Source organism: Delphinapterus leucas, chromosome 6 (assembly GCF_059928025.1).
Source record: "Delphinapterus leucas isolate spDelLeu-1000000601 "Yukka" chromosome 6, BTC_Dleu_Yukka2, whole genome shotgun sequence".
Lineage (NCBI taxonomy): Eukaryota > Metazoa > Chordata > Mammalia > Artiodactyla > Monodontidae > Delphinapterus > Delphinapterus leucas.
The window spans coordinates 36,203,210-36,221,125 of record NC_143134.1 but is presented as its reverse complement, the minus strand read 5'-3'; the positions used below and the strand labels follow the sequence as shown (position 1 = coordinate 36,221,125).

The 17,916-nt window shown below is 37.5% G+C and overlaps 1 protein-coding gene across 9 annotated transcripts in view; it reads right to left on the bottom strand.

The window, feature by feature from the left end:
- The window catches only part of PTPDC1 (protein tyrosine phosphatase domain containing 1), a 98,408-nt gene that overhangs the window by 44,929 nt on the left and 35,563 nt on the right, over positions 1-17,916 (bottom strand). For 4 of the 9 annotated variants that reach the window (XM_089912988.1, XM_089912989.1, XM_089912992.1 and 1 more), the window contains exon 1: positions 2,241-13,123. Coding sequence is in view for 3 of the 9 variants with exons in the window: in XM_089912995.1 (XP_089769121.1) it covers positions 13,133-13,220 (88 nt within the window). In the remaining 6 variants the exon portion in view is untranslated. The other 5 variants (XM_089912995.1, XM_022564565.2, XM_022564566.2 and 2 more) reach the window with 2 other exon arrangements.

Genomic DNA, 17,916 nt, shown 5'->3' with positions numbered 1-17,916 from the left:
AAGATACCTAAGCAATTATTGTTAATTTTTTTAAGTTATTGCAATGATGATATATGATTAACGAATGAAATGAAGTAATATGGAAGTAGAGAAAATGAGTGGAGGAAGTGAGTGAGCTGAAATTGTTAAAGTTGGGTGATGGTACCCATATAGGGGATGGTACTTCCATGGCAGGGGGGTGGTACCCACATGGGAATCTTTACTGTAATTTTGTATACTTCTGTGAATGTTTGAAATTTCCCAAAATAAGTTTTTTTCCCTCAAAAGTAGTAGAACCAAGAATTAAATTGAGGTCTAATTCCAAAGCTAATTCTTCCTGAGTTTTCTATTTTCCTTAGTATTTTATTTATATATTCCCTAATTAAAATTTCCCATGACCCATTAGTCAACGTTTAAAAAATATACTAACCCCATCCCAATGTTAACCTAATAAAGTATAACTGACTAAATGAAGATGCACTTTAAGAAAGTTAAATATAAAGTAAGTTTTTTTATTTTTCCAGATTTTTTTCCTAATTAAAAATTAGCTACACTTATACAATAAGGAAAATTTTATTTAAAAAAATGTTTTTGGAAAGGTGAAAATCAGCTTACCTAGTGGATTACAATAGGGGTTACAACCTTCCTGGGGGCACTTGGAAATGTATATGGTTTTTTTGGTTGTCATTGTAATCTAGGGACATTACTAGATGAGCGGGGCAGGGATACTAAATGTCTTCAATGCTCAGGGCTCTCCTGTACAGTGAACAGTTGCTCCGCCTCAAAAGCCAACAGAATCCCAGGTGAGAAACACCAACTAAGAGGTAACATTCCAACAGAAGAAAGGATAGAGAAAAAGGCTCATCTGATTCTTACATTCATTAGGCTGGAAAGTACTCAGGGGAAAAAACCCCCCATTATTCTACGAGAGAAGTAGCAAATAGACACCATTACTGCATTTGTTTTAGACAGCACTGCTTTCTAAAACCAGATAAATGAAAATGTATTGTAAATCTGGCACATAGAAGTTGTCCACAGATGGTAATTATCAGAAGTATTAGTCCCTCTAGAGTCCCTCTAGAGTCAGACACAGCACAGACAGATGAAGGAGAATCCACAAGGATCTGGAATTTAGACAAGGTCACAAGTATAAAACACTGGTTTTCCTGATGAAAGAGAGCACCCCCTGGTGGAGTGGTTAGTTTCCAATAAGAGGTATAAACAACTTTGTGAACCAATTATTCCCAGCAAGCATTTAACTCCAATACCTTTAGACCTTTACTCCTTTACTTTTCCTTATATTATCTAATCCATACTTAGAGGGGAAAAAACCCTATAGAGGAGCACTAAAGTGAACTTGGGCAAAATCCAGAGTAGGCAATAAGAAAATCCTGCAAAGGGTACTGCCAAGAAAAATTATTCAACATGTCTCTTGGCTAACTGCTGGTGGTAGCAGCAAGACTAGTGGTGCCAGTGTGGCAGGAAATCAGGGTGTACTTCCAGCTTAGAACTTTCAACAGAAAGAAACAGTGAGGGTGAGTGTGGCAGTAAGAGTCCAAGTCACAGCACCCTTCCTTTCCTGGGACACCTTGTAAAAATCAGAACTGTAGGGCCATGACAGAGGAAAGAAAAAAAAAGAGGAGGAGGGCTAGCATGCTTCTGAATGTGCTTTATAAGTGACGCTTGGGAATAACAAAAGAAGAAAAAATTGAAAGGTTGAATTGCAAGTAGGAAACAACCAGATAATTTAAGTCTAAGAGGATAATGAAGGAGACAAACATTGTTTTCAATATTCCTTCTTAAAAGGCTAAGGAGAGAGTGGCCAAGATGGTGGAGTAGAAAGACTCTGAGGCCACCTCCTCTCATGAACACACCAAAATCACAACTATATGCAGAAAAACCATGGATGAAAAAGACTGGAACCTATCAGAAAAGATCTCCTACAATTAAGGACCAAGAAGGAAACAACAGATGGGTAGAACAGGTGGACTCAATGATATAATCAAATCCCATACTCTCCACAAACTGGAGAATAATTATATTGCAGAGTGAGTGAGAATTCTGAGTCCCACATCGGGCTCCCTAGCCCTGGAAGACAAGCCTCCAGAGCATTTGGTTTTGAACTCCAGTGGGGCTTAGTTTCAGGAGCCCCATAGAACTGGGGAAACAGAGACTTTACTCCTAAAGGACACACACAAAATCACACACACCAGGACCCAGGGCAAAAGCAGTAATTTGACAGGAGTCTGGGCCAGACCTACCTGCTTATCATGGCGAGTCTCCCGGAGAGGTGGGGGCAGCTGTGGTTCACTCTGGGGACAAAAACACTGGTGGCAGCCACATTTGGGAACATTCTGCTGGATGAATACTGCTTCTGGCAGCTGCCATCTTGGCTGACTAGCACTAAGACCTGGCCTCACCCAACAGCCTGTATGCACTAGAGCTGGGCAGCCTCCAGCCAAACAACTAACTAGGCAGGGACACAGCCCCACCCATCAGTACACAGGCTGCCCAAAGACTTCCTGAGACCACAGCCACCTCTAAGACACGCCCCTAGACATGGCCCTACCCACCAGAGGGCCAGGACCCAGCTCCACCCACCAGTGGGCAGGCACCAGGCCTTCTCCCCAGGAAGCCTGCACTAGCCTCTAGAACAGTCTCACCCACCAGAGGGGGCAGACACCAGACGGAAGAAAATGACAATCCTGCAGCCTGCGGATCCAGGCCGCTCACAGCAGGCCAAACCCTACCCTGGGACCAGCTGGGTCCTGGCCCTGTCCACTAGCAGGCCAACGCAACCTTCGGGACACCCCAGACCCCATACTCAACTGTGACAGGAACCACTCCCCACCCCTGCCACCAACTATCTGAAATGAGCTCTGGGATCCCAGAGAGACTCCAACAACTGGCTCTGCCTACCAGTAGGCCAGCACTAACCCCAGGACCTGGCTTCACCAACCAGTGGGCGGGCAACAGCCCTGGAGTCTTCAGGATCCTGACCCTGCCCACCAGTGAGCCAGCACTAGCCCTGGGGTTCCCTAGGATTCTGTAGCCAGCTGCCTTGTGACCCCGCCCCGCTAAACAGCAGCCAGCAGCACCTGCACAATGCAGGGCCTGGCAACCAAATGGGCTAGGGGTCAACCAAGCTTAAATGACCATCTACATAGCCCCCATAACAGAAGAACCCACACATTCCCTTTAGGGGGAAGCTCTAGAGCATATAGCTTGGATGATGAGAGAGGAGTGCACTGCTGTAACACAGGACATCTCCTACAGAAGGCCACTTCTCCAAGGTCAAGAAACGTAACTAACCTACCACATACATAAAAAAATAAATAACAACTTAGACAAAGTGAAGTGGCAAAGGAACATATTCCAGAAGAAGGAATAAGATAAAACCCCAGAAAAAAACTAAGTAGAGTGGAGACAGGCAATCTACCCAAGAAAGAGTTCAGAGTAACAATCCTAAAGATGATGAAAGAACTCGGGAGAAGAATGGATGCACACAGCGAGAAGTGAGAAGTTTTTAAACAAAGTCTTAAAAAATATACAGAATGACCAATCAGAGATGAAGAATACAATAATTGAAACGAAAAGTACACCAGAAGGACTCAATAGCAGACTAAAAGATAAAGAGAAATGGATCAGCGAGCTAGAAGACAGAGTGGTGGAAATCACTGATTCTGAACAGAAAAAAGAAAAGAAATGAGGACAGTTTAAGAGACCTCTGGGATAATATCAAGTGCACTCACTTTGGCATTATAGAGGTCCCTGAAGTAGAAGAGAGAGAGAAAAGGCCTGAGAAAATATCTGTAGACACAACAGCTGAAAACTTCCCTAACCTGGGAAAGGAAACAGTCACCCAAGTCCAGGAAGCATAGAGTCCCATGTTCAATTAACCCAAAGAGAAACACACCAAGACACATGGTAATCAAAATGACAAAAGTTAAAGAGAATATTAAAAGAAGCAAGGAAAAAGCAACAAATTACATACAAGAGAACTCTCATAAGGCTATCAGCTGTTTTTTTTAGCAGAAATTCTGCAGGCCAAAAGGGAGTGACAACTTGTTGATGTGGTGTATCACACTGATTGATTTGTGGATATTGAAAAATCCTTGCATCCCTGGGATAAATCCCACTTGATCATGGTGTATTATCCTTTTAATGTACTGTTGGATTCAGATTGCTAGTATTTTGTTGAGGACTTTTGTGTCTATGTTGATCAGTGATATTGGCCTGTAATTTTCTTTTTTTTCTGGTATCTTTGCCTAGTTTTGGTATCAGGGTGATGGTGGCCTCACAGAAAGAGTTTGGGAGTCTTCTTTCCTCTGCAATTTTTTGGAACAGTTTCAGAAGGACAGGTGTTAGCTCTTCTCTAAATGTTTGATAGAATTCACCTGTGAAGACATCCGGTCCTGGACTTTTACTTGTTGGGAGTTTTTTTCGATTTCAGTGCTGTGATTGGTCTGTTCATATTTTCTATTTCTTCCTGGTTCAGTCTTGGGAGATTGTACCTCTCTAAGAATTTGTCCATTTCTTCCAGATTGTCCATTTTATTGGCATATAGTTGCTTATACTAGTCTCTTATGATCCTTTGTATTTCTGCAGTGTCAGTTGTAACTTCTCCACTTTCACTTCTACTTTTATTGATTTGAGTCCTCTCCCTTTATTTCTTGATGATTCTGACTAAAGGTTCATCAATTTTGTTTATCTTTTCAAAGAACAAGCTTTTAGTTTCACTGTTCTTTGTTACTGTTTTCTTCATCTCTATTTCATTTATTTCTGCTCTCATCTTTATGATTTCTTTCCTTCTACTAACTTTGGGAATTGTTTGTTCTTCTTTCCCTAGTTGCTTTAGGTGTAAGGTTAGGTTGTTTACTTGGGATTTTTCTTGTTTCCTGAGGTAAGACTCTATTGCTTTAAACTTCCCTCTTAAAACTTCTTTTGCTGCATCCCATAGGTTTTGGATTGTTGTGCTTTTGTGTTCATTTGTCAGTACGTATTTTTTGATTTCCTCTTTGATTTCTTCAGTGATCCATTGGTTGTTTAGTAGCATGTTGTTTAGCTTCCACATGTTTGTGTTTTTTACAGGTTTTTTTTCATGTAGCTTATTTCTAATCTTATAGCATTGTAGATGGAAAATATGTTTGATATGATTTCATTTTTCTTACAAATTGAAGAATAAAAACTATATGATCATCTCAATAGATGCAGAAAAAGCTTTTGACAAAATTCAACACCCATTTATGATAAAAACTCTCCAGAAAGTGGGCATAGAGGGAACATACCTCAACATAATAAAGGCCATATATGACAAACCTACAGTTAACATCTTACTCAAAGGTGAAAAGCTGAAAGCATTTCATCTAAGATCAGGAACAAGACAAGGATGTCCTCTCTTGCCACTTTTATTCAACATAGATTTGGAAGTCCTAGCTGTGGCAATCAGAGAAGAAAAAGAAATAAAAGGAATCTAAATTGGAAAAGAAGACATTAAACTGTCACTTTTGCAGACTACATGTTACTATACATAGAAAATCCTAAAGATGCTACCAGAAAACTACTATAGCTGATTAATGAATTTGGTAAAGTTGCAGGATACAAAATTAATACACAGAAACCTGTTGCATTTCTATACACTAGCAATGAAAAATCAGAAAGAGAAATTCAAGAAACAATCCCCTCCCCCAAAAAGAAACAATCCCATTTACCATCTCATCAAAAAGAACAAAATACCTAGGAATAAACTTACCTAAGGAGACAAAATCCTGTACTCTGAAAACTATGAAACGCTGATGAAAGAAATCGAAGATAACACAAACAGATGGAAAGATATACCATGTTCTTGGATTGGAAGAATGAGTATTGTCAAAATGACTACATTACCCAAGGAAATCTACAGATTCAATGCAATCCCTATAAAATTACCAATGGCATTTTCCACTGAACTAGAACAAAAAAATCTTAAAATTTGTATGGAGACACAAAAGACAATGAATAGCCAAAGCAATCTTGAGAAAGAAAAACGGAGCTGGAGGGATCAGGCTTCCTGACTTCAGACTACTACAAAGCAACAGTCATCAAAACAGTATGGTACTGGCACAAAAATAGAAATATAGATCAATGGAACAGGATAGAAAGCCCAGAAGTAAACCCACGCACCTCTGGTCAATTAATCTATGAAAAAGGAGGCAAGACTATACAATGACAGAAAGACAGTCTCTTCAATAAGTGGTGCTGGGAAAACTAGACAGCTACATGGGGAAAAAAATGCAATTAGAACATTCTTTCATATCATACACAAAAATAGGCTCAAAATGGATTAAAGACCTAAATGTGAGACCAGACACTATAAAACTCTTAGTGGAAAACATTGGCAGAACACTCTTGGACATAAATTGCAGCATTATCTTTTTCGATCTGTCTCCCAGAGTAATGAAAGTAAAAACAAAAATAAACAAAGGAGACCTAATGAAACTCAAAAGCTTTTGCACAGCAAAGGAAACCATAAACAAAACGAAAAGACAACCCACAGAATGGCAGAAAATATTTGCAAATTATGTGACTGATGAGGGATTAGTCTCCAAAATTTACAAACAGCTCCTGTGGCTTAATATCATCAAAATGAACAACCCAGAAGACCTAAATACACATTTCTCCAAAGAAGACATACAGATGGCCAACAGGCACATGAAAAGATGTTCAACATTGCTAATTATTAGAGAAATGCAAATCAAAACTACACTGAGATATCACCTCACACAAGTCAGAATGGCTATTATTAAAAAATCCACAAACAATAAATGCTGGAGAGGGTGTGGAGAGAAGGGAACCCTCCTACACTGTTGGTGGGAATGTAAATTGGTACAGTCACTATGGATAACAGTATGAAAGTTCCTTTAAAAACTAAAAATAGAGCTATCATATGATCCTGCAATCCCATTCCTGGGCATATATCCAGAGAAAAACGTGGTCCAAAAGGATACATGCACCCCAATGTTCATTGCAGCACTGTTTACAATAGCCAAGACATGGCAGCAACCTAAATGTCCATCGACAGAGGAATGGATAAAGAAGATGTGGTACATATATACAATGGAATATTACTCAGCCATTGAAAATAATGAAATGATGCCATATGCAGCAACAAGGATGGACCTAGAGATTATCTAGGTCCTAGAGATAATGAGTGAAGTAAACCAGAGAAAGTGAAATATTGTATGATACCACTTATATGCAGAATCTAAAAAAAAATGATACAAATGAACTTATTTTCAAAACAGAGACTCACAGACTTAAAGAACATACTTATGGTTACTGGGGGAATGGTGGGGTGAAGGGATAGGCAGTTTGCAACTGACATGTACACACACTGCTGTATTTAAAATGGATAACCAACAAGGATCTACTGTGTAGCACAGGAATGCTGCTCAATATTCTGTAATAACCTAAATGGGAAAAGAATTTGAAAAAGAATAGATACATGTATACGTATAAATGAATCACTTTGCTGTACACCTGAAACTAATAGAACATTGTTAAACAACTACACTCCAATATAAAATAAAAAGTTAAAAAAACTAAGATAAAAAACAAAAGGGAGTGGCAAGATATATTTAATGGGATGAAAGGGAATAACCTACAACCAAGAATACTCTACCCAGTAAAGCTCTTGGTTCTGATTTGATGGAGAAATCAAAAGCTTTACAGACAAGCAAAAGCTAAAAGGAGTTCAGCACCACCAAACCAGCTTCACAACAAATGTTAAAGGAACTTCTCCAGGCAAAAAAGAAAAATCCACAACCAGAAACAAGAAAATTACAAAATGAAAAAGCTCATAGGTAAAGGCAATCATACAGTAAAGGTAGGAAATAATCCACACACAAAGCTAGTAGAGGGGTTAAAAGACAAAAGTAGTAAAATCATCTATATCCACAATAAGCAGTTAAATGATACACTAAACGATTAGATGTAAAATATGACCTCAAAAACAGTAATTGTACAATATTGTAAATCAACCATACTTCAATAAAAAAGGAAAAACCAGTAATCGTGAGAAGAGTACAAATGCAGGTTTTTTAAAATGCATTTGAAATTAAGAGATCAAAAACTTAAAACAATCATGTATATATATAGACTGCTATACGAAAACCTCATGGTAACCACAAATCAAAAATCTATAAGTATACACTCAAAAGAGAAAAAGGAATACAACATAACACTAAAGACATTCATCAAATCACAAGAGAAGAAAACAAAGGAAGAAAGGGAATAAAAGACCCATAAAAGCAAATCCAAAATAATCAACAAAATGGCAATAAGAATATACACATCGACAATTACCTTAAATGTAAACTGACTAAATGCTCCAACCAAAAGACACAGAGTGGCTGAATGGATACAAAAGCAAGACCCGTGTATATGGTGCCTACAAGAGCCTTGCTTCAGATCTAGAGACACATACAGACTGAAAGTCAGGGGATAGAAAAAGGTATTCCAGAAAAATTGAAATCAAAAGAAAGCCAGAGTAGCAATACTTATATCAGACAAAATAGACTTTTTTTATTTTTTAAAAATTGTTTTATTATTCTTATTTATTGATTGATTTATATTTCTTAGCCAAGCCATGTGGCATGTGGGATCTTAGTTCCCCAACAGGGATCGAACCCACACCCCCTGCACTGGAAGAATGGAGTCTTAACCACTGGACTACCAGGGAAGTCCAAACAAAATAGACTTTAAGATAAAGACTGTTACAACAGACAACGAAGAACACTACACAATGTTCAAGGGATCAATCCAAGAAGAAGATATACAGATTGTAAATATATATGCACCCAATATAGGAGGCACCTAAATACATAAAGCAAATATGAACAGACATAAAGGAAGAAATTTACAGTACCACAGTAGCAGTATGGGACTTTAAAACCTCACTTGCATCAATGGAGAGATTATACATACAGAAAATTAATAAGGAAGCATTGCCCTTAAATGACACATTAGACCAGATGGATTGTATTGATATATATATATATATATATATATATATGTGTGTATATATATATATATATATATATATATATATATATATATATATATATAAAGCATTCCATCTGAAAGCAGCAGAATACACATTCTTTTTAAGTGCACATGGAATATTTCTCCAGGATAGATCACATGCTAGGCCACAAAACAAGCCTCAGTAAATTTAAGAAAATTGAAATCATATCAAGCATCTTTTTTAAAAAAAAAAATTTATTTATTTATCAATTCATTCATTCATTCCTGGCTGCACTGGGTCCTCATTGCTGCACATGGGCTCCATCTAGTTGCAGCGAGAGGAGGCCACCCCTAGCTGCGGTGCACGGGCTTCTCACTGTGGTAGCCTCTCCCACCGTGGAGCACAGGCTCCAGGCGCGCAGGCCTCAGCAGTTGCAGCACATGGGGTCAGCAGCTGTGGCTCAAGGGCTGCAGAGCACAGGCTTAGCAGCTGTAGCGCATGGGCCCAGCCGCTCCATGCCACGTGAGATCCTCCGAGACCAGGGCTCAAACCCGCATCCCGTGCACTGCCAGGCAAACTCCCAACCACTGTACCACCAGGGAAGCCCTCAAGAATCTTTTTTGACCACAATACTATGAGACTCGAAATCAACCAGAAAAAAACTGCAAAAAACACAAACACATGGAGGTTAAACAATATGCTACTAAACAAGTAATGGATCACAGAAGAAGTCAAAGAGGAAATTAAAAGAAAACCTAGAGACAAATGAAAACAAAACACGACAATCCAAAACCTATGGGATGCAGCAAAACGTTCTAAGAGGGAAGTTTACACTAATACAAGCTTACCTCTGGAAACAAGAAAATCTCAAATAAACAACCTAACCTTATACCTCAAAGAACTAGAGAAAGAAGAACAAACAAAACCTGACATTAGTAGAAGGAAAGAAATCATAAAGATCAGAGCAGAAATAAACAAAATAGAGATGATAAAAACAATAGCAAAGATCAGTGAAACTAAAAGCTGGTTCTTTGAAAAGATAAACAAAATTGATAAACCTTTAGCCAGACTCATCAAGGAAAAGAGGGGCAGGACTCAAACCAATAAAAGTAGAAATGAAAAAGGAGAAGTTATAACTGACACCACAGAAATATAAAGGATCATAAGAGACTACTACAAGCAACTCTATGCCAATAAAATAGACAACCTGGAAGAAATGGACTAATTCTTAGAAAGGTACACACTCCCAAGTCTGAACCAGGAAGAAATAAAAACTATGAACAGTACAATTACCAGTAATGAAACTGAATCAGTAATGAAAAAAAAACCTCCCCAACAAGTAAAAGTCCAGGACCAGATGGCTTCACAGGTGAATTCTATCAAACATTTAGGGAAGAGTTAACACCTATCCTCCTCAAACTACTCCAAAAACTTGCAGAGGAAGGAATACTTCCAACTCATTCTATGAGGCCAGCATCCCCTGATACCAAGATCAAAGAAAATTATAGGCCAATATCACTGATGAACATAGATGCAAAAATCCTCAACAAAATACCAAAATCCAAACCAAATCCAACAATATATTAAAAGGATCATATACCACGATCAAATGGGATTTATTCCAGGAATGCAAGGATTTTTCAATATCTGCAAATCAATCAATATGATATACCACATTAACAAACTGAAGAATAAAAACCATGTCATCATCTCAATAGATGCAGAAAAAGCTTTTGATAAAATCAAACATCCAGTTATGATAAAAACTCCCCAGAAAGTGGGAGTAGATGGAACATACCTCATCTTAATAAAGGCCATATATGACAAACCCACAGCTAACATCATACTCAATGGTGAAAAGCTGAAAGCATTTCCTCTAAGATTAGGAATAAGACAAGGATATCCACTCTCGCCACTTTAATTCAACATAGTTTTGGAATTCCTAGCCACAGCAATCAGACAAGAAAAAGAAATAAAAAGAATCTAAATTAGAAAGGAAGAAGTAAAACTGTTAATGTTTGCAGATGACATGATACTACACATAGAAAATCCTAAGGATGTCACCAGAAAACTACTAGAGCTGATTAATGAATTTGGTAAAGTTGAAGGACACAAACTTGATACACAGAAATCTGTTCATTTCCATACACTAACAATGAACTATCAGAAGGAGAAATAAGGAAACAATCCCATTTACCATTGCATCAAAAAGAATAACATACCTAGGAATAAACCTACCTAAGGAAACAAAAGACCTGTACTTAGAAAACTGTAAGACACTGATGAAAGAAACTGAAGATGACATAAACAGATGGAAAGATATACCATGTTCTTGGATTGGAAGAATCAATATTGTTAAAATGACCATGCTGACCAAGGCTATCTACAGATTCAATGGAATCCCTATCAAAACACCAATGCCATTTTTCACAGAACTAGAATAAATAATTTAAAAAATTTGTATGGAAACACAAAAGACCCCAAATAGCCAAAACAATCTTGAGAAAGAAGAACAGAGCTGGAGGAATCATGCTCCCTGACTTCAGACGATACTACAAAGCTACAGTGATCAAAACGGTATGGTAGTGGCACAAAAACACACATAAATCAATAGGGATAGAGAGCCTAGTATAAACTCAAGCACTTATGGTCACTTAATCTATGACAAAGGAGGCAAGAATATACAATGGGGAAAAGACAGTCTCTTCAATAAGTGGTGCTGGGAAAACTGGACAGCTACATGTAAAAGAATGAAATTAGAACATTCTGTAACATCATATACAAAAATAAACTCAAAATGAATTAAAGACCTAAATTTAAGACCGGTACTATACAACTCCTAGAGGAAAACACAGGCAGAACACTCTTTGACATAAATTGTAGCAACTGTTTTTTGCATTTGTCTCCTAAAGCAAAGGAAATAAAAGCAAAAATAAATAAATGAGACCTAATTAAATCTAAAAGCTTTTGCACAGCAAAGGAAACCATCGACAAAATGAAAAGACAACCTACTGAATGGGAGAAGATAGTTGCAAATGATATGACCAATAAGCGATTAATATCCAACATATATTGATATAAACAGGTCATACACCTGATTAAAAAATGGGCAGAACTGAATAGACATTTTTCCAAAGAGGAAATACAGATGGCCAACAGGCACATGAAAAGATGCTCAACATAGCTAATCAACAGGGAATTGCAAATTAGAACCACAATGAGATATCACCTCACACCTGTCAGTATGGCTATCATTAAAAAGAACACAAATGACAAATGTTGGCAAGGATGTGGAGAAAAGGGAACCTTTGTACATTGTTCGTGGGAATGTAAATTGGTGTGGCCACTGTGGAAAATAATATAGAGTTTTCTCAAAAAACTAAAAATAGAACTACCATATAGAACTTCCACTCTTGGGTATATATCCAAAAGAAAGAAAAACATTAACTCGAAAAGATACATGCACCCCAATGTTCACAGCAGCGTTATTTACAATTGCCAAGATATGGATGCAACCTAAGTGTCCATCAACAAATGAACGTTTAAAGAAGATGTGGCGTATATATACACAATGGAATTTATTCAGCCATAAAAAAGAACAAAATCTTGCCATTTGCAGTAACATGGATGGACTTGGAGGGCACTATGCTAAGTGAATAAGTCAGAGAAAGACAAGTACTGTACAATATCACTTATATGTGGAATATAAAAAATACAACAAACTAGTGAATATAACATAAAAGACTCACAGATATTGAGAACAAACTAATGGTTACCAGTGGTGGGGGGAGCAATACAGGAGTAGGGGACTGGGAGGTACAAACTACTGGGTGTAAGATAAGCTCAAGGATATATTGTACAACACAGGGAATATAGTCAACATTTTGTAAGAACTGTAAATGCAAAGTAACCTTCAAAAATTGTATAAAAAAATTAAGGAATAAAAAAGGCTAAGGTCATTAATCAGGATTTTGAAAAGGAATTTTAACAGGTGAAAATAGTAAGGCAGAAATAAACAAAAGGCTGTAAGTAGTAACTGCAACTTGAGATTCCAATATGAAGAATCCGCCTTTTCTTTCATGTGTATTCATATAACTGTATTAAACTCTAGTTTACACAAAGACAAAAAGCATATTAAAGAACTATTACCTTTCATGTTTTCAGCATACCCACTGTTATTCACCAAAGTAGAATATGGTTGTTCATTTTGAGGCAAGACTCCCGCAGCCATGGTAGTCTGTTGGGGGAGAAAAGATTACTTTTTGAAGGTTTGCCTATAGAATATTCATATGCTGATCACGTATAATGTGCTAGACTTCTACTGTCTAATACAGCAGTCATTAGCTAAGGCGTTATTGAGCACTTGAAATGTGGCTAGTACAGATTTGAGATATGTTGTAGATATAAAATACAAGATTTTGGAGACTTGTACAAAAAAAGAATGTAAAATATCTAATTTTTTACATTTATTTGGCATTGAAATATTTTTGATATATTGGGTTAAATACATTTTAAAAATTATTTTTCTGACTCTTTTTATTGTTACTGGAGAATCTAAATTTGAATATGTGGCTCACATGATATTCTACTGGACAGTGCTGTGCTAGACAGTAAGGACATTACAGAGAAAAATAAGACATACTCTTTCTATACATTTATAGACTGTTGGGAAGATAAGATGTAGACACAAAAAATGCTAATATGTGCTAAGTGTCACATGGCAGTCCTGGACAAGCAAGAGGGCTGTCCAATTTGAGGGCAGGTGCAAGGCTTGAAGAAGGAATTTGTACTTGAACTGGGTTCAAGGAGTAACATTTATTGTGGACATGACAGTACACTAGGCAATTAAACAGAAGCCCTCATTCTTTACTAAAAGTAACGTAGATAGCTAGTGGGAAGCAGCCGCATAGCACAGGGTGATCAGCTTGGTGTTTTGTGACCGCCTGGAGGGGTGGGATAGGGAGGGTGGGAGGGAGATATGGGAACATATGTATATGTATAACTGATTCACTTTGTTATAAAGCAGAAACTAACACACCATTGTAAAGCAATTATACTCCAATAAAGATGTAAAAAAAAAAAAGAGTTTACTGAGTTTATGACTTTACAGTTAACAGTCTTCATCTAGCTCATGCTAAGCTATATGGCTAAGTGATCACTGTGTTCCTATGGTTTCTCCACTGAGGAAAGTTAAGCAAATCTTTTTATGTGTCAAAAAGCAAAAACTGCCACCTTTCTGAAGCCCCTATTATGTGTCGGATTGTGAAATAAGGAAAACACATTGACCTTTGTTCCCTGGTTCCTGACACAGAGCAACTAGACCATCGTAAATTCCTAAGTGATAGGAGCCCAAGGAGCCTCTTTTGTTCCAATTCTAATGAGGCAACTTTAACTCTAGGTGGGCTACTGGATGGCCCCTGGATGGCGCTGGTCACCGGAAGGACCAAGCCATGATTAGAAGCTTGGAATGTTCTAGAAGGGGAGAGTTGACTGTGACACAACAGAAAGTCACACACAATGTTAAAGTTTTTTTCTAAATAATGATTTTAATATTTTTCTTTGAAAAAGCATGCTTATTGTTTGGGCATCAATGACTGGGGGGTCAAACTATAATTTTTATATGGTTATGTATTTTTTTTAAATGCTCTAAAAATCTGTTGAAATTTTTTGCACCAATAAATTAACAGTGGTAATTAATACAGCCTTAATATTTTTCCCTAGAGCATTTATTTTTGTGAGAAAAATCACTTCACAAATTTCAGGGGTCCTCCAAGAATTTCAAATTCACTAAAATTTTATTTCTAAAATCAAGTTTTATATGCTCAATAGGTATAAAATTTTTAATCTAAAGTCCTATTCAATGAAACTGTCTCCCTTCAAAAGAAATACAAGAATTAAAATCATAAAGGTGCTCTAACATGAAAGGAAAAAGAAATTCCTGCAATATTTATATACAAATCTGGTATCATACTAATTAATACAAAATTTTATAATGGGCATAACATTTCAAATGAATGTTACATAAAGACAAGAAGTCAATGGACTAATGGAACAAGTTGTTCCACGAAACTCAGTAGCAAAAACTTAATTTGAAAGAATATCCATTATGATTAGATTTACAGTAAACATTTTTACCATATTACTTTTCAAAAATTTGGACTTTCAAAACATGTTTTGACCAAAAAACAATTTATCACCATTTTAGAACCATGGAATTTTAGAGCAGTCAGAGTTCTAGCCCAGGTTGTTTTGTAGATGAGGAGTTATAAGCATGTCCCAGGTGATCCAGCATGTGGTAACAAGGTAGGACCAGTTGTCACTTTTTCTGTGAAGGTTTCCCTGATGCCACCCTAAGCTCTTCAGCTGTAACGTAATGAAATGCGACTACGGACTGGCTCCCCTGCACACCACGGGGTCTCGAGAGGAGAAGCCATGATTAGCTCATCTCTGTCTCTAAAGAAGGGGAGAGTCTGGTGTAAGGAACACATTCACTGCACATCTGTTGAGCTGAAATGGGCATACTAGACTGAGTTTCATGGATCTATTCATGTCTTATTTATGTCTGTATCCCCAAGACCTAGAGCTCATTGAAAACGTGGCTTTTCGTGTTGTGGTTAAGACTCCCTGCCTCCAATGCAGGGGGCGCGGGTTCGATCCCTGGTCGGGGAATCAAGATCCCACATGCTGTGCCGCGCGGCCAAAATAACAAACAAAAACAAAAAAACAGAAAAACCCCATGGCTTTAAAGAGTGTCGAATTAATTTTACTCTTTTGGGTAGCAAAAAGTACTAATATGATTGTGGACTGTCTTAAAAAACTTTCTTTTTAACTAGCCCCTCAGAAACTCAAAGTTGTAAGGAACCTCAGAAGTCCTCTATTAGAATCCTAACCCACAAGAGCATTCTCTCCACAATGTCTTTGAACAGTAACACTGACATTATCACACAGCTCTGGTAGTTAGAAAGCTCTTTATAACGTGGCCACTCTGTAATTTCTGCCCATTGGTGAGAAATATTTCTGCCCTTTGAGACTACACAGAACAATAAATAAACCCTTTCTTCCTCATATCAAAAGCTGGCTGGCGATCATCCCAAATTACATCTTCCCAGACTAACCACCAGCAGTTCCTCCCCTCACCGTTTTTCATATGTAATGGTTCTAGACCTCACAGACCTGGATGCCGTTTTCTATTTACACTCTATAGTTATTCATATCCTAGTACTCAGAGCTGAGATGTATCCCTCAGGTGGGGTGTGATCATCAAAAATTAGAACAAAAACAATCAGCTCCTCTGTCTGCAGTGTATGTGGCTTACCATGATATTTCAGAAGTCTCAAGCAGTTTTCAGCAGTCTCAAGACACATCAGGATACAATGGTTAAATAAAAAGGCTAAAAAATGATCTATAATACATTTTGAGGTTAAAAACTGGACATTCAGTACAGATAATTAAACATATATAAAAGTTTAAAGTGAAATAAATGGTACAGAAGGAGAAGTAAAGTCTCCATTCCTATCTTCCAGACCAAGCTTTACTCCCCAGAAGTAAACAATGTAAACACAGGCTTTAGTTTTTCTGGGGGGTAGTGACTATATGTACACCTCTGGTTATTATTTTATCATCTTTAAAATGATTCACCAGACTATTGAATTCCTGGTATAAAAGATGAGGAAATTGGCTCATTTACTCTACCAACCTCCCACCATGCCAAACCTTTCCCCATTTAATACATCATTATATTTTTAATTCTTCTGATTATCTTTGTAATTTTAAATAACATCCTTTAACCATCTCTTCTTCTATCAACTTTAAACAGTATCTTGACTCCTTACCTTGTAAAATAAGAAGTTTATCTGTATTATTCCATTTCACCTTTCCCCTCCACTTCCAAGTTCTGCTAACTATATCATTTCTTTTTTTAAAAGATTTTTAATTTTTAAGCTTTAGCTATATCTGTAATTAAGTTTCCCATGCTTAGTCTATAGGCTCATTCCAATATGTAAGATGAAATACAATATAATTATTGAGTGTATTAGATATTATACATATATCTATCTGTATACACATATGTATAATCCATACATATTTACCTTAAAAATATTTTTTACCAAGTCTTATGCTTGGACTCATATAAAAAGAAGTGCAATCTTGTATCACAAAACCTGTGCTGCTCAAAGTAAAACATTCCAAGCATCAGTGTCAAGTGGATTATCTTTTATTTCATTAGCTGCTTAAAACAAGGGAAGATTTTGTTCTGCTGTAAATTTAGACATTGTATTTCTTATACAGACTTCCCCGTTTTTTTGTTGTTGTTTTTTTTTTTGCGGTACGCGGGCCTCTCCCTGCCGTGGCCTCTCCCGTTGCGGAGCACAGGCTCCGGATGAGCAGGCTCAGCGGCCATGGCTCAAGGGTCCAGCCGCTCCGCGGCATGTGGGATCTTCCCGGACCGGGGCACGAACCCGTGTCCCCTGCATCGGCAGGCGGACTCTCAACCACTGCGCCACCAGGGAAGCCCTCAAATTCTTAATCATACTATCTACTTGCTTTTTAAAAATATTTTTTCCAAGCCCTTTGGGTTCCTAATTCTAATGTGGATGAAAAGCTTCCTAGGCCCACTAAACAGTTACCAACCTAGGATTTCTTTTAATTGCACCCCTGAGTTGAGGCCACTGTTCCTCAGATTCTGCTTTGGCTTTGCTCTATCCTCATGTAATTTTTTCATGAAAGGTGAATGGACGACGAACTTTCTAAGTCCTCTCATTCTGAAAATATTTATTTTATCCTCATACTTGGCTGATAATTTGGCTACTTACAGAATTGTAGGTTGAAAGCCATATTATGTCATGTCTACTGTGTTTTAACAAACAACATTGCTGATGAGAAGTCTGGATGTCAATCAGTGTATTAGAAACAGGCCCTTTTCAGTAACCTTG